The sequence below is a fragment of the Carya illinoinensis genome, chromosome 7 (assembly GCF_018687715.1).
Source record: "Carya illinoinensis cultivar Pawnee chromosome 7, C.illinoinensisPawnee_v1, whole genome shotgun sequence".
Classification (NCBI taxonomy): Eukaryota; Viridiplantae; Streptophyta; class Magnoliopsida; order Fagales; family Juglandaceae; genus Carya; species Carya illinoinensis.
The window spans coordinates 5,173,117-5,190,566 of NC_056758.1; the positions used below are offsets into that span (position 1 = coordinate 5,173,117).

At 40.0% G+C, this 17,450-nt stretch overlaps 4 protein-coding genes across 5 annotated transcripts; 2 read left to right on the forward strand and 2 right to left on the reverse strand.

The window, feature by feature from the left end:
* The first annotated feature begins 1,784 nt into the window (after nucleotides 1-1,784).
* LOC122316108 (serine/threonine-protein kinase ZRK1-like) lies at nucleotides 1,785-3,440 on the forward strand. The gene is made up of 2 exons (XM_043132648.1): nucleotides 1,785-1,839; nucleotides 2,407-3,440. The coding sequence occupies exons 1-2, from the start codon at nucleotides 1,785-1,787 to the stop codon at nucleotides 3,438-3,440; spliced, it is 1,089 nt and encodes a 362-aa protein (XP_042988582.1).
* Nucleotides 3,441-6,524: 3,084 nt separating this feature from the next.
* On the reverse strand, nucleotides 6,525-8,287 carry LOC122316656 (cysteine desulfurase, mitochondrial). Its single transcript, XM_043133344.1, has one exon. It carries the CDS (start codon nucleotides 8,220-8,222, stop codon nucleotides 6,822-6,824), a length of 1,401 nt encoding a protein of 466 aa, XP_042989278.1. The 5' UTR covers nucleotides 8,223-8,287; the 3' UTR covers nucleotides 6,525-6,821.
* Nucleotides 8,288-8,445: 158 nt separating this feature from the next.
* Nucleotides 8,446-11,400, forward strand: LOC122316655 (myb-like protein X). Of its 2 annotated transcripts, none has more exons than XM_043133342.1 (3): nucleotides 8,446-8,589; nucleotides 8,764-8,790; nucleotides 9,453-11,400. In XM_043133342.1, exon 3 carries the CDS (start codon nucleotides 9,496-9,498, stop codon nucleotides 11,146-11,148), a length of 1,653 nt encoding a protein of 550 aa, XP_042989276.1. In that variant the 5' UTR covers nucleotides 8,446-8,589; nucleotides 8,764-8,790; nucleotides 9,453-9,495; the 3' UTR covers nucleotides 11,149-11,400. The 2 variants fall into 2 exon arrangements, with proteins under 2 accessions (XP_042989276.1, XP_042989277.1); XM_043133343.1 differs by having other exon boundaries at nucleotides 8,469-8,577.
* Nucleotides 11,401-12,283: 883 nt separating this feature from the next.
* LOC122316657 (cytochrome c oxidase subunit 6a, mitochondrial-like) lies at nucleotides 12,284-15,646 on the reverse strand. Its single transcript, XM_043133345.1, has 4 exons — nucleotides 15,385-15,646; nucleotides 14,281-14,387; nucleotides 13,994-14,036; nucleotides 12,284-12,630 (listed from the first exon to the last, which is right to left on the reverse strand). Exons 1-4 carry the CDS (start codon nucleotides 15,497-15,499, stop codon nucleotides 12,593-12,595), a joined length of 303 nt encoding a protein of 100 aa, XP_042989279.1. The 5' UTR covers nucleotides 15,500-15,646; the 3' UTR covers nucleotides 12,284-12,592.
* Nucleotides 15,647-17,450: the final 1,804 nt, after the last annotated feature.

Here is a 17,450-nt window from a genome sequence, read left to right on the forward strand (position 1 = left end):
CCATGAGAACCACCGTGGGAACGATGGTTGCAGGACTAGTTTCCACATCCAGATGAGGAGCGAGTGGTTGTAAAAGCTGCAGAAGAGAGGGAGTTAGATTCTAAAGATTTGTTAAAGAGATCATAGCTTTCGGCCAAAGGAACTAGATCATGAAACGGAGGCAACAATGAGAGCGCCAACTACGTGGAGGAGACACTAGCAAAGTCGGTGCCAAGGCCACGGAGAAACCAATGAGATTTATCAACTTCATCCATGGGACGTCCAATGGCCAGCAACTAATCACAAAGAGATTTGAAATCTCGGGAAAAATCAACAACAAACCAAGAGCCTTTCTTCATCAGCTACAACTCGTCTTTGAGACGGATCTCACGAGTTTTGGATCCGTGACTAAAAGAACGCTCAAGAGAGAGCCAAACATCACGGGAGGTGGGGAGGCCAACTGTGGTAGCCATGGCTTCTTCAGAGAGGGAAGAAAGAATGAGGCTCACAATGCGTTGGTCTTTAGCCTTCCATTCAAGAAACTTTTGGATTTACAGTTGAAGAACCTTCAATGGTGGCAGCAGGTTTCGACATGGAGCCATCAACAAAACCAAGATAATTTTGACAGTCAAGGAGAGGGATAAGTTGGCTCTTCCAAAGCAAGTAATTGGAGGCTGAGAGTTTAATGGTAACCATGTGAACCATGGTGTTGAAAGAGAGAGACTCGTCAGCCATGGAGGAAGAGGAAAGCAACATTCCAGAGAAAAAAAAAATTGGATGTTAATCCAGAGAACCGTCTAATACCATGAGAATGTTTTGTAAAACCACCACACTTTGAGAGGTGGAGAGATATTTGTATTTATAGAGGAGTACACGTATAGTTATACATGGAAACAAAATACAAAGGGAAATAAATCATACAATGAACAATACATCTCTACAATCATGGTGAGGATTGCTGAATATCAGGAGAGGATTCTGGAGTATCCTCAACACTCACTTCATCCATCCTAGTTCCTCTAAATAATCATCAGTTGTCAAATATGGATCAATTTATTGCTTTTCCAAGTCACTTGTATAAGTATCAGATGGTTTCGTGCCAAAGGAGAGCTTTTTAGCAGCAATCCTTTTTTTTTTTACCCTTATCATTTCTTCACGAGGATTGCAAAGCTCCATTTGGTTGGGAAATTTTGTAATTTAGTATATATAAAAGCTTTATGACTCATTAAGTTTAAAGGTTATAGTCTTGTTTTTCCCCACCATGCTATCATTTTCCGTGAGGATGTCAGAATCGGGTTCCAATCTTAGGACCTGTGCGTTTTTATTTCTTTTTTCTTATCACCTGCATACTAAAACAGCTGATCATCATTCAACCTGAACAGGGTGTTAGCAGAATTTACATATTGGGAAGCAAATTCTGGACTGATTCTTGCCGCTCAATTTGAGCTGACCCATCAAAGATTAGAAGCTTCTTCCGTAGTTTCACGTGTATTACAGCCAGAGACTCTAGAGCATATGGCAGACGATGGACATACGAATTCTCACATTATAAGAATAATAAATATGTATAAAAGGCTCCCTTTCAAATACTCAAATGTTCTTTTTCTTGGTGGGTTTCAACTTTGTGAAGAGCACTAGAGATCATGTTGGAAAGATTTTCAAAATAATTATATACTATGTTTATTGTTGATATTATTTTGGGATTTGTTTTAGGAATTTTGAATTATATTGAATAGAAGGAATTGGTAATGGTATTGAAAGTTATTAAGCTTTTGCTTTTGTTTATAAAAAGTCTGAGTTGTTCAATGGCTTTATTGAAAGTCATTGAACAAGTCATTGATGCCCTTCAGTGGCTCATAGGTATGGTGTTCAAGAAAGCCTTTTTTAAGCTTTATCCTGGAAATGAGCAAGCTTCTATAATGATAAGTTTTTTAGGAACCTTCAAACACGTTTGCGCGAAGAGGGTAGGAAATCAGACTTCCTCCCCGTAATTCTATAATGTCATTAGCAATTTAGAACCAGCCGGGCTAGCCATGCCGTTTGTTTCATTGGGGTTTCTTTGGTCAGAAACAGAAAAGATCTGCACATTTGTCTTAGTTCTGTGCTTATATCACGTTGACTTGACTGCTGAGACAACAACCTTTCGGCACTTAACGTGTGTCCCAGTGAATTGCAGTTGACTTTCGGAGGCAATTCTCTAGATATTCCAATAAACAAACGCTAGCTTACAGACAGCACCGATGAGGAAGGCTCCGTCAAGCTTCGACGAAACACCCCTCTACTCGAGCTTCGACAAAACGTTGGGCAACGCTCAATTACTGCAGAGTGAAGAGAGAGATCATTTGTTAAAATTGACTGGAAAAGGAAAACAGGGCGAGAAGCATGCTAGTGGAAAAGCTAGTGACCTTTTGTAGAGATAATCTGAAGGGCCGGGAAAGGGAAAGAGAGAGAGAGCCTATCTAGAGAATGGAAGCAGGGTATTGGAGACCCTGGTTGCCGCTTGTAATGGCAAGCCTATTCCCGTACGTAGCTTCTCCGTTGAAGAGATTACGTTGGCAACAAACAACAAAAATTCTGGTCGGGCCCTGCCACGGGATCCATGGCATATGGGTTCTCTTGAAGGTCGAGAGATTTCTGTGAAGAAGTATGCTAAACGGAACCACGTCCTCACTGATATGGCTATTTCTGCAAAGATGAGGGCGCATAAGAATGTTTTAATGCTAATAGGTTGCTGTCTCGAGACTCCAATTCCTCTTTTAGTATTCGAATCGACTCAGAATGGAACTCTTGCTGATCGGATTTATGCCTATGATTATGTCGGAACTCCATTACAACGACAACCCATCGGGTGGCAGAGCAGGTTAAACATTGTGAAGGATATTGCTCATGCAATCGCATATCTTCATCATGCGTTTTCCAAACCCATCATCCATAGAGACATAAACCTTCGAAATATCATCTTCGACCAACATGATATTCCCAAACTAACTGGATTTTCACTTTCCATACCAATCCCAGAGAATGAAACTCGAGTACAGGCCATTCTCTTTGGGACTAATGGATACACTTGCCCCAACCATGTAGCTACAGGATGGATAACGGAGAAAGCTGATGTCTATAGTTTTGGTATGCTTCTGTTGGAGCTCATAACTGGGCAGATATCTAGTCAACTTTATATAAACGCTGGGGTTAACGATGTCCTCATGGCAGAAGAAGCTTCTTTTGAGCAGAAAGTGCAAGCTGAATGGGACAATGCAAACGAGTGCATAAGAAAATGTGATATCAATGAGATCGTGGATCCAGCAATCCTGGCAGAAGGTGGAGGAGCTTGTGTTAAGCGGCAATTACAAGCTGTATTTGACCTTGCTTTCACATGTCTGGGCTACAATCCGGAGCTAAGGCCGAGTATGATTGATGTTTCAAAGAAACTAAGATGGATTGGGAGATCATCCTTACCATAATACTATTTTCTCACTTCATCCAACCAAGTTCCTCTGTAATCATCAATAGTCAAATATGGGTCAATTTATTGCTTTTACCAGTCACTTGTGAAATTTAGCAATAATCCTTTCTTCACCCTTTTCAGTTCTTCTCGAGTATTGCAAAGTTCTATTCTGATAAGTGAATGTCAAAGCATCTTTTTTACTTGTAGGGAGCATAAAATATGCAACCCTACTCTCTGAGAACCAAGCCAACAACACACATAAGTAATTGATTGTGTTTAGATTGTATTTATGACTGGCAACACCAGGGACCATCGTTGGCTAAGGGCAATGACCACCATAGGACTTGGTAGAGATAAAATAATCCTAGGCTCTGGGTTTTTTCCCATCCTAGACATATGAGCAATTTATTGGATTGGCCCATTGCTCCATGTAGAAGAACGTTCCATATCCAACATTGGAGATGCTTACCCTGTGCGCTAAAACAGATTTTCCTTCAACACATTCTGTGTTAAATACTTTCATCCCCGAAATAATGGGAGGGGTAACCCCAAGGGGTTGGCCTAAGTGGTGAAGGAGTTGGTCTTGGGGTCTCATTCTCTTCAAAGTTCAAGGTTCAACATCTCATGGGTGCAAACAATCCTTTGGGGCCACACCCCCTGGTGAAAAGCCAACGATTTAATCAGTTCCGTATAGAAAAACTTCCGAGGGTGCGGTGCACGGGACCGGGGTTTATTCTGCAGGGGTGGGTCCAAAGGACCCTGCCTTGGAGAGGTTCCCCGACATCAAAATAATAATAATAATAATAATAATAATAATAATAATAATAATGGGAGGGACAATAAACTTGGTATTGATGCTTCACATTGAAGAATCATAGTGCTAAAAGAACATATTCTGTGCATCAAAGATTCAAAAAGGATTTTTCCTTTGGCACATAAAGCTACGTGTGACAGCATATCACTTTCACCTTCCCAATACAGCTTATCATGTCGCTCATTAAGTCAGCTTGTGGACAACGCGAGAGCCAAAGTTTCGTGAAATTTCCCTCTACTACTGCAACCTGTTAGAATATTTTTTTTTTTTTATATGCCGCTATAGTGGGGACACTCAAGAAACACATCTCCTGAGCTTTATCTTCCAATGTAGAATCAGATTGTGTTATAAGTACCAGAGCGGCCAAAAGAACACTCAGTATGCACTAAAACGGATATTATTATTTCTTAAATGGATTATGTGATAGATGCTTCCATCCCTACAAGGTTTCCTTCTAAATTTCAAGAGCTTCTATATCAGAGCAAGCCAAACTGCCAAAGCAATCATTTATGGAAGAGAGAATCAACTGGAACGCTTCACAATAAAGAAACATGATGATAACAGGACTAGAGAAATCCACTGAACATATTCCTTACATAAAAATGAATTTTGTAAAAATGTCATGCAACTCATTATGTCAGCTAGAGCAAAGTCATGTATACAACGAATATTTTCGAAACGGGAAAACCCAGAAAGGGGTGGGACAACATACACATCCGAATGAATTTCCAGGAGGCAGGAGCTATAGCAACTCAAATCAATGTAGAAAAACTGAGAAACTATTGAGTGGCAAGGTGCTTCCAGTTCTGGCCTATCCACACTTGTGTCAAGGTGCCTCTAAATTATTTCACAGCTCGATAGTAAAAGCAACTATGAGTTTCTATATAGCATACACAGAATCACAGTTGGCAATCTAATTCAGATATTAACTGCAAGTCAATGTTGAAGACCCAACGAGTCTGCCAACTGGCAAAACTTTTAGTTTCCCAGCCACAAAATGTAGCCACAATGTTAATTATAGAAAAAAATAAATAAGTAGTAAAATATAGCATCAGCAGTTTACTTCCCGTGAACTTACCCAAAGAAAAACTCTGCCAAGGGAAACTCAGTAAACAGTAGTGAGTCAGGAACATGGCTTCTCCCTCAAGAATACATGAGCAAGAAAAAATGTAAGGCCATGTATACTAGCAACACGGCCTCTTTCCTCTCATGTTACAGATATTGTGAATACTGGTACACTTTCCTAAAAAACAAAAGAATCTGGTGCAACAAATAAGGATGAGACGAACATTTATTTATGGAAGGGAAGAGACAACATGAATAACATTATGTCTCCAGCTAAGTACAAGGAGATTACAAAATTAACTCCGAAGAAAAAAGCATTAGAAGACAGAAAAATATTAAAGAACTAAATTTTTTTTCAAAGATGCAGCAAGTCTTTCAATCAGTAAAAGACAAAGCAACCTACATAACAACATTCAATACTGGCCCCTAATATTATAATCTCAGGTCCAACATCATAAATTTGAAGCTGAGGTTTCTCAGGAACCCAAATGCCATATGATTATAGCTTGAAGGTGACACTATAGACAATGTAACCTCAGGAGTCCCCAACAAGTATAATGCCCTCAGGCACTTCAACTACGAAACAATAGTAGGGAAAAAAAGCCGACACTATCAGCATTCATTACAGTTTTGAAATCTACAGTGCCCTACTAGATGCCATGTAATAATATAAACTTTACTCCAAATAACCACTCTTATAGCCCACACTCTTTACTAATCTATTTTATCTTCAAAAGAATTAATTGAAATAAAATGGTAGCCAAATCAAATTCAATCTACAATCCAATGACATCCACTCTTCAATCTTATGATCAAGAGACTCGTGTACTTGAAACCTGCACAAATGGCTATGATCTAGCATCCCAAAAAAGCAAACAGCATAAGTCACATTAAGGACGACTTATGACTGAATATGAACTAAAAATCTGGAAAGGGAGCAATATATAAAAGAACCCTACAAAATGCATGTACGAACGCGAGTACAGATGCTTTGGATTGCGCACACACTCTCTCAGAGATACCATTTCTCTTCTGCTGGAGGTAATCCGACATAGATAACGTTTCATTTGATCTAATATCTTGAAATTAATTCCAAATTAACATCAAAACACTCCTGCACTTTACATATAACAGGAGGTAACTAGCCACGATTTCTGCAGCGCACACTGAAAAGAGCCAATAACAAAAAAAACGAAAACAAAATAAATACTCCATTACAGCTACAACAAAATAAATACTCCATTATCATTCCATTATCATTGTCCTTTCGGAACTGGAAGATCTCATATAGTTTACATTAGTAAAAAAGCAAACCAAATGCTGAAGATGCCATGTGTAATTCCAAACTTATAACTATAAAAGAAAGAAAACCTGGACAAAAAAAAAACATGGGAATTCTCCGGCCAGTTGAGCTGCTCTTACTTACATGTCCCATCTGAATTTGACATAAAAAAAAACCAGCTACCAGGCCCTGATTTTGCTTAAAAGTTGGCTCGGCTCGTCTAATCCCATATGATATTAGTGCTGTGCCCACTGAATATCCTTGATATTAATCCCCTCCTTCACCATCTCATAAAGCGGGCTCATTTCCCTCAACTTCTCCACCTGCTCCACCGTAAGCTGAACTGCCCGATCGATCTCTGCCTCTGTGCTGAACCTCCCAATCCCAAACCTAATGGATGTGTGGGCCATGTCCTCGTCCACCCCCAACGCCCTCAACACATAGGACGGTTCCAAGCTGGCGCTGGTGCATGCGCTTCCACTAGATACGGCAACCTCTTTAAGCCCCATCAACAGGCTTTCACCCTCCACATACGCAAAAGACAGATTCAGATTGCCCGCGTACCTCCTCTCCACACTCCCATTCACCACCACTCCATCCAGCCTCTCCTTAATTCCATTCAGCAAGCGCTCCTGCAATGCGCTGATTCTTTTATCATCATATTCCATTTCCTTCATCGCAAGCTCACATGCGGCGCCCATCCCCACCACCAAAGGGGTCGGCACGGTCCCGCTCCGAATCCCTCTCTCCTGTCCACCGCCGTTCATTTGAGGCTCCACGCGAATCCTAGGTCTTCTTCTCATGTACAAAGCCCCGACGCCTTTCGGCCCGTATATCTTATGCCCACTCAGAGACATCAAGCTGACGTTCCACTTATCCACGTCGACGGGAATCTTCCCCAGAGCCTGCGCCGCATCGGTGTGGAACGGAACGTTGAATTCCTTGCATATTTTCCCGATTTCCTCGAGCGGTTGGATCACTCCGATCTCGTTGTTGACAGCCATGACCGATACGAGCCCGGTATCAGGCCGAATCGCGGACCGGAGCATCTCCAGGTCGATAATCCCGTCGGGGCCAACGGGCAAGTAGGTGACGTCGAAACCTTCCTGCTGGAGGTGACGGCAAGAGTCTAGAACGCACTTGTGCTCGGTCTGGGTGGTGATGACGTGTCGCTTCTTCTCCTTGTAGAAGTGCAAGACGCCCTTGATAGAGATATTGTTGGACTCGGTAGCGCCGGAGGTGAAGACAATCTCCTTCGGAGAGGCGCCGATCAATGCGGCGACTTGGGAGCGAGCGGTCTCGACTGCGTTCTCGGACTCCCAGCCGAAGAGGTGGGTCCGAGAGTGGGGGTTTCCGTAGCGGGAGAGGTAGAAGGGGAGCATAGCGTCGAGGACACGCGGGTCGACGGGGGACGTGGCCTGCATGTCCAGGTAAAGCGGCCTTCCAGAAATCCTCACGCCTTTCATCGTGATTCCATTCGTGTCCTCGTAGGTATCAGTCGCAGGAGAAAGATCTGCGGCGGCGGCAGCGGAGGAGGAGGAAGAGAGGCAGCGGAGGAAGTGATACTTAGCGTTAAGCTTTTCCGTGAGGGTTTTACGAAGAGTGGAGGAAGAGGAAGCAAGAAGTTTCGCAGCCATGGCGATTTTGCTTCGCGGTATGTTGGAAGGCAATTTGGGAAAAGTCGAGTATAGGTCAGTGAATACTAGGGCAGAGGGTCACCGACTCGGATTGGGAGACGAGATTGGGCATAACACGTGGCAAGTCAAGAGCCATGTACTAATACGGCATCGTTTTTATGAGAAAGAAATATATCTGGCTTCTGCCAATGGGGCCAGTTCCTGTCCCACTTTCAGCCACTCTTATAAATTAGTGAGGGAGCCTTTCCGCGGAGTTGCATACTCTCTCTCTCTCTCTCTCTCTCTCTCTGTGCAAGCTGTTGCTGACATTGCGGTTTCCAGATCCCAATCTCTGTGAAGCGTCCACGCTCAGGAAGTAAGGAAGGAAGTAAGCAACATTGCTCGAAATTTCCTCTTGTAGAGCCTTGGGTGAAGTGGCTTAAAGTGCTAATTTTGGCAGCCATTGTTTCAATCTTTGAATCTTTAATTTTGGTAAAGGTATTTTTGACCAACTTGTCAAGATAAAAGGCTCACTTTTTCTTTCTTGTTTTCTTTTACTCAGAATCGACGGGTGCTTGAGTTCTTCCGGGTACGTCTCTTTCCAAACAATCTCGTCCCAAATTTGGATTTATGTGATATTTGTTGGTGTCGGATCTTTGGTTCTCTGCTTTCACACACATGTTTAGATCTGGATGAATTTACTTGCTCTGCTTCTGCATTCCGTTTTACTTATTATATTTCGCCTTCTTTAGATTTCTGTCCTTCGTTCGAGTTTGATACCTGTGGTTGAACCAAAGTAGGATTTGGTGGTACTGTTGATTCACTTGCATGATTCAAGAAAATGAATTCTTTTATTTTTGGGTCCTGCCGTAGTGGGTGATGTTGTTCTGGATTGTTGTTCGAGAGTGTGTTCCGGTTTAAATGGAAGGCCGTTTCTCGTCTTTTAAGCACGCATTCCACTTCACATGTAGAGTTTGATTGTAATCATTGAACTACTGGTAATGTTCGTTCTCCCTATGTTAATCTTGTATAGATCGGCTTGGTTGAAAATACCTTTGTCATATTTGATATGCTTGAGGAAGTTTGGAGGATTTAGTTGACTAAGAAGTACTCAACACATCTTAAGACGTTGATAAAATTGGGGAGTTTTCTGGTTAATTGCATACATCAGTCATCAACATTGGAGCTACTTGATTTGATGGACGTTTCAGCCTTTGAAGCAATTATTGATAGAACTTGAACTTTTGGCAGGTTTTGGGCGAGACTTGCAAGTTGAGACTGAAAGAAATTCATCATGTTCAGGTCATCGCCTCGTAGGAACCAGAGATCCAAAGGATTCAAGGTGAAGCATGCTCTCCAGATATGCCTTTTGCTTGGTGTTAGTATCTGGCTGCTTTACCAACTCAGAAACTCTCGAGATAAGAAAGCATCATTTGGCGAGGGTAATAAATCTGTGAGTGAAATTGCAAAGCTGGGGAGAAAGGACCTCCAACCTCAAGTGGAAGAGCCCACCATTAGAGATGCAAGGCACAAGGAAGAGGAAAATGAAGAAGAAAGCAAGAATGAAGAAGAACAAAACAAGTTTGAAGAAAGTGATGATGTCGTAAAAGGTCATGGGGACGGTGAGATAGATGTACATGATAAGGATAAAGTCGAAGAGGAAACTGAGCATCGGTGGGATTCAGTGGATGGAGAAAAAGAGAAGGAAAATGAAGATAATGAGAGTGCAGAGAGCAAAGAGAAGAGTGGAGAAGAGAAGGAGAATGAAGAGAACACGGAGAAGGGAAGAGAAGGGAAAGAGTCTGAAGAGAGCAATGAGCAGAGTGAAGAGAAGGAGAATGAGGAAAGCAATGAAAAGGAAAGAGAAGTGAAGGCTTTTGAAGAGAACAAAGAGAACGAAGGTGAAAACAAGGGGTTTGAAGAGAGTAAAGAGAAGGAAAGCAAAGAGAATGAAAATGAAGAGAGCAAAGAGAAGCAAACTGAAGATAAGGAAAATGAAGAGAGCAAAGATAAGGAGAATGAAGAGATTAAGGAAAATAGAAGCAAGGAGGATCAAGGTGCAGAGAAAAGGGAAGGGAGCAACGAAATCCATAGTAGAGAGGAGGCAGCAGAGAAAGATGGTAAGATAGAGGAGCGGGGTACATCTGAAGATCTGGTTCAAGATGGAAGTGACAGGAATAATAAAGCAAGAGAAGAACAGTACAAAGGGGATGATGCTGCTAGCACGGTAGTACATAATCAAAATATAACAGCCGGAAGTGAGCTAGGCAATTGGGAAAATTCAAAGGATGCAGAACAGGTTGAAAACAGAGGAAATAATGATTTTGAGCAGGAAAGCAAAACAAATAGCACCGAAGCAGTTGATGCCAACCACAATGACTCTGAGAAGAGTGTAAGAGAAACTGAAAATTTTGATAATCGTGACTCCACAAATGCTACTAGGAGTGAAGATGGTGGTAGTGAGAGTAGTCAGCCAGAGCTGCAGAATGGCACCCATGCTAACACCACCCTGCAAAATGTTATCCCACAAGAAACTGAAAAATCTGAACCAGCTGCCAACAATGAGCAACAAAATTCAAGCGAAACACCTTACACAAGAATGGAGAATGGTGACGTACAAACCGAGTCCAACAGATCTTCAGTAATGGATGGAAACAATGATGTAATTCTAAACACTGTTAACAGTGCTGATGCAGGCCAGAATGAGAATGACAACGCTGATCAGAGCAACACAAATAACAACACAGATGCAGGCCAAAAAGAACCAGTTGATTCTCAGGAAGAGAAAGAGGCATCCTCAAACACATATAGCGATAGCAATGCCAGCCAAAATGATCAAGTTGATTCATCCATCTCTCAAGAGGAGAAAGAGGCTCGTACTGATTTGGAAACTTTGCCGGAGACCACAACTCAAGGGCATAACAACGATGACACAGCTGCGGAGTGACATTTCTATGAAATTTTCGTCGTTGCAACCTTTCCACGTTCATTTACATCTCTCTCTCACTCGTCCTTTCTACTTGAGGCCATCAAACCTGTTGTGCTTTGCTTGTTGTGCTCAATGTCTAAGAAAATACCATCTGAGTTTTGTGAAACAATTAAAGAAGATTTAGGTTTCAATACAGATTAACTTGTTTGATATTCCGAATAATCCTATAATTCAGGATGTTTCAATGGGATGAATTTATTGCTGGCTTTATTTCCATTTTGTTCAGGGCAAGCTGATTTTTATGGATGTTGCATGGTACATCAGAAGAAAACCAAATATATTTGCCTGTTGAATGTTCGTCAGAATCCTCCTATTAACTTCGAAACAGAAGACAGCCACTTTTCGTTAATTTTCCTTAAAGTAAAAGCATGCCAGTGTAGATGGGAACTGCAAGCGCACATTGAGCCGTCTCCGTAAATCCTCTGCTTCGGTTGCAAGGACGATTCAGTCCAACCCTCATGTTAGCCTGAATATGACGTGCAAACCTAGTGATTTAACAAGGTCTCGTCCTAGATGGATCATTTGGACCCTAAATGTTGACATAAGCGCTGTTTTTTCAGTTCTTATCTATTTTTCTTGTGTTTACTTTCTTTTTCCTTTTCCTTTTGTTTCTTTTGGGTAAGAAATTTATTTACGTTGCAATTGAAAATTGACCATGGAGCAGACTTATGGTGGCAAGTGCTTGCTTAACGCCTAGGCAGTTACTCTCCATATGCATCAGATGGTCAGACTGGAAAGTAACTTTGTACCTTGTTGACATATACGCAGGAGCCAGCACCATCAAGCTTATCCAACTGAAGCATCTCAAGGTCCCATATTTTCGTCTATCGTGAATAACGAAATCTCACCCCTATATTAAGCCTCTTCATTTTTTCCATCTGGTTTCGTCTTGTTTAAAACGTGAAGCAAAGTCCCCATTTTTTCGTCTCACCCCTTAATGGAAGGATGCCATTCATATCTATTCCTTTTGAAACTAACAAAATTTCACCTCTGGCAATATACCTCAAATGCAAAAACCTCTAACAATTTAACGTCCATTCGCTAAAAGATATTTAAACCAACTGCAACTGCAACGATTAAAGCAATCAGCTCATAGGCAAACCATACTCTCCATCATCGATTTTATTTAGCTGCTAAAAGAGTGTTCACAACAAAGGATATAAACAAGTACTAAACAACTTGTCGCTTGCAAGTATTAAGCCACTATTGATAATGTACAAAAAGATGCTATCAAAAAAGAAAATAATGCACAGATAGAGCGAGAGCTATCATCAACATCCGGAGGTAGTACAGTACAACCTGACAGAACGAGGACTGTGCTAAACACAAAGGTTCTGGAAAATATCCCCTTGTTGGGCTATGAATGTCTTAGTTTTTTTTTATACGTAGGGCTATGAATGTCTTAGTGGTGGTGCTTCTTCTCAAAAAGCCCATCTGGACCTGGATCCCACAAAAGAAACATATCAGATAGAAATACGAGCCTGTGATGAACAGAATTAATAATAAGATATACTAATATTTTATATTTAGGAAAGAAAACTCAGTGTTGATCTTCTTTTAATCAGCTCCATAGCCTCAAAAAGGCTAGTCAATTAATAAGCTTCCCTAAAATAATTTATAAATCCCAATTTCACCAAGTAGCCAATGAGAAACTTCACACCCATTACTACCTTTAGATCCTACTCACTCTCTGTTGCTTATTCATATTCCCAATGTGGGATTGGGGCGGTACACATTGAACCAAAACTTAGGGGTTTAGTGGGTTTGGCAATGAGAAATATGATTAACCCTACTGCTCAACCACCCCCCTCCCCCAATCCAAAAAGAAATAAAAAATGCTTTAGGTTTCTTACACACCAAAAAGAGAATAAAAATCCGATACCCAGCCCAACTCCTATACACGCCATCATATCTTTTCTTGCGGGGATATGGTACAATCTTGTTATGCATGGCCATAGTCACAAGTTCTGCTTGGCCACTGAGAATTCTCATATGAGAATTTTGAGTTTTAAGATTAAATATTAAAATATTATATTTTAATATTATTATTATTTTGGGATTTGAAAAAGTTGAATTGTTTATTATATTTTATATGGGGATTTGGAAAAGTTGTAATGATGAGATGAGAATTTTGTGTTTGAGATGAAAATTTTCAATAGCCAAACAGTGCCTAATTGCTCTCATGGGTTGCACCTCTTTCAGTGCTTGCGTATCTCAAAAGAAAAATTATGGACACCTGAAGTCCCACACATCACAAACAACTTGACCTTGTAACTAGCAGATCACTACAGATGAGATGCCATTGGCTTCCATTTGGATGACCACAATGCATCTCATGACTTTGATTTAATTAAAAGTAGTTTATCCACTTCCCAATCTACTAGACAAGGCTGCTCATCACTCTAGATACTGTTGATGAAACGTCAACCTCCGACTGTGAAGACGTAAAATAAGCTGTTTTGCCAAATGAAGCAACCGAGAGCAAACAGCTCAATACTACAAGAAGGTGACCAAAACAAAGATGCAACTAATAAAACAACGAAATCATAGCATCCCATAATTGACATCAAACAGAGGGAAAAACTAAGCAGATGCAGCAACATTAACAGTAAAATTAAAATAATGGCTTTTATTTGCTTTTTTCTTATCCAAAAATAAAAAATAAAAAGTTTGCTACTGAAAACAATCAACTGATTTAGTAATCCCGTGTACTTGGGCTTTTGCCTATCCTTACAATCAATAAAATCTTATTTAACAATAAAAAATAAATAAACTGATTTAGTAATGATGTTAGAAAACATACCCCATGGAAACTCTTTGTTGCGAATGTGCAAATATGGGTATGGCTGCAAACATAGACATGACAATAGAAAATTGGGTAATGTCACATGAAAAAAGGATTTGAGATTGAATGTAAAATGAATGGGAAAAATCCGATAAAACCATTGTACAAAGTAACTAGCAGAATCTTCAAGTTATAACTAATAATTCTGGTTCCATGTTTAATGTAAAAAATGTTCAGGCATCTTCCATGGATCAGATGTAACAACAACAATCAGAGAAGTCAGATGGGTAAATAAGAAAGCTTACAGGAGGCTCTTCATGGTGGGGATGACCCTTTGATAGGTTATAAATGGCCAAAACAGTACATGTTGCTATGCCAACATATGTTATCTTTTCCCATTTTTCTGCCTCGCCTGTAAAGATTACATAAGTTGAAAGCGATTAGAATAAATAACAAAACTGAAAAAAGGTCATTAAATATGTGTTGATTTTAAAGCTATATGTTTCCTCACCAAAGCAATTGGAATGACAAGAAATTCATGTTTACCCATTTTCAGCTGCACGTATTATTAAAAGAAAGCGCGCACTAAACCAACAATATAAGAAAAACTAGACCCTAATATCATATATGCTATCCCAAAATAAAAAGAACCTTAATTTATTTCGAATTGAGATAGCAATTTGGAATATTAGAATATCCGACCCTAACTAGTTGGGATAAACTCTTTCACAGTATAAAACAGTTTTTTTTTTCAAGTTTCATAATAAGAGGAACTCAACTAAACTATAATTTTATTGGCAATCAAAATTCCTTTCTTTTTCCCTAATTTCCTCGACAAATGATATTTGGGTCCAAAAACATTAGGCAGAAAAAACCCAAACCATTTTAAATCTGATAAACATACACGAAACCTAACTACAATCCCCGATTTTGCAATACAATTTTTTTTTTAATGGCACCGGGTGTCCATAAACAGCGTCTCGACTAATCCCGAACACACAGATGCTCAGCAAGGAGTTACCTGCAAATGGATAACTCAAGAAAAAAATACCCAGTCCGATGGCCTTGTTCGCACCCAAGGGGATTTGAACCTTAAATCATCTGGGGAGCAAAATCCCAAACCCAAGACCTTTACCACTTGAGCCAACCCCTAGGGTTTTGCAGTACAATTAATAAAACCTTTGATCCGGAGAATCGTTCCGCGAGTCAAAACCCAGATAAATCAAAACCCCTGATATTTACCATAACTCTAATGAATTCGAATGCGAAGGGATGAATCAGAATTACAAACAACATAAATTAGATCATATTTGCAACGTAAAAAAAAAAGATCAACGTGTGTGTGTGTGTGTGTGTGTGAGAGAGAGAGAGAGAGAGAGAGAGAGAGAAGAGGGGGGGGGGGGATTCACGAGCGTCGTCGTGGCGAGCAGAGGAGGAAAAGTTGCGCTTGACAGGGGCAGAAGGTCGTGAGCCACCGCGCAAAGCGGTTCTAAGAAGACTGGATCTGACCATAGCCATCGCCATTTCTTAAGCTACACTCGCTGTTTCAGTTCTGAATTCGGAAACCTTTTTCTAGTTGTCACCATTCAGCTTGAACAGTAAAGAGGCAGTGGCAAGTGCGAACAGAAAGAGAGCAAAATTAGTGTCGGGGTGAGGACCGACTTGGGTGAGTCAAGAGGATTGTATAGTAATTTTTCATACCTTATAAATAGTAGTAAATGTTTTAACGAGGTATATTTTTTAAATATGGTCATTTAAAGGGGAAGTGTTATAAACTATCTTGAATTGTATAACCATATTTAACTAGCCGTCATATGCATAGTACATAGTACTAACATAGTGAGCTAGCCGTCAAATGTATAGTGCTAGTCGTCAAAAGCATAGTCTCTTTTATAATCCTATATATATGGGTATATTGATGTTATATGATAGACAGATCAATAAGAGAATCTCCTCTCCCGTTCTCTCTCAATCTCTTGAAACTCTCTCTTTTCATTCAGTTCATAACACATTATCAGCACGATGCTTGAAAAATCTTTCACCTCCCAGCTCCCATTTCTCTCTTTCGAAATTGGTTGCACATCAAAGTAGCTTTTCTGCAACTTTTCCTGCAAGCTTAATGGATCGATCATGGAGCGTGTACAATACCACAAGTTGATCTAGTTTCGGCCTGCGCCAGCGATTCAGATTTGAAAATCGCCTGCAAGACTCTCGCTGTGACGCCCCCAAATTCCGTTTGGGATCGGACGGACATTTGAAGCGTCGAAACATGCAACACAAAGTTACCTGCCCCCGTTCATGACATATAAGATGCAATATTCCTAACATGCATCTAACAATATGCAATATTCGCAGCGGATAAATTTTTTCTTTAGCAATACTATGCACCAAATTGAAAATATCCCAAATGCTTAAAACATACTTCATACATAAAAATCCATTGAACAACTAAGATCACAACACTAGTCCAAAATGGTTATGATCCAAAAAGTAGTAGAGATGCAACTCAATCGTACAAGTAGTAATTTACGTTAATTACTATATCAACATTTATGTCGCACCGTCACTTAGTCAACTGTGTCTAGTTGATCAGCTCCTGATTCTCCTTCAGGTCCTATAACAAGATCTACCATTCGGGGGGAATGGTAGTTGGGACTATCAAAGTGAGATTTGATTACAAATCTCAGCAAGTTAACAAAAAACTTCCATACAGACTAATGATACATGTATGACAGTAAAAGCATAAATGCATAATCAAATTCATAAGTAATTAAAGTATAACTTAGCGTACAACATAGCATAATTGACATAGCTTAAATTGAATCATGAACTGAACTTGACTTGACATGAACTTGATCTGAAACTTGACTTAGCATGAACTTGCTCTGAAACTTGAATTAACATGAAAAATACATACTCCACAGTTGTTGTGGCCCCATGTATTCTACACAAATTTGACTTAACATTAAAAATACATACTCCATAGTTGTTGTGGCCCCATGTATTCTACATAAACTTGACTTAACATGAAAAATACATACTCCACAGTTGTTGTGGCCCCATGTATTCTACGTGTAAATACATACTCCACAGTTGTTGTGGCCCCATGTATTCTACGTGTAAATACATACTCCACAGTTGTTGTGGCCCCATGTATTCTACACAAACTTAATGTACTCAAGATGAAACGTGACTTGAACATAACTTGAAATACATGACCAACTTGAGATAGAAACATTTCGTAACATGGCATAACATATAATAGACAACATATTTAACATGACATACTTGCAACAGTGAATATTACATGACTTGACATACATGTAATAGATGGCATACTTAGCATGACGTACTTGTAATGTACAGTAATACATAACAGAATATATTATGTAACAGATAAAAATTGATGACAGAATAAATTCTGTATAATAAACAATTACGTGATAACTTGGCGTGGCATGACATATATGATAAC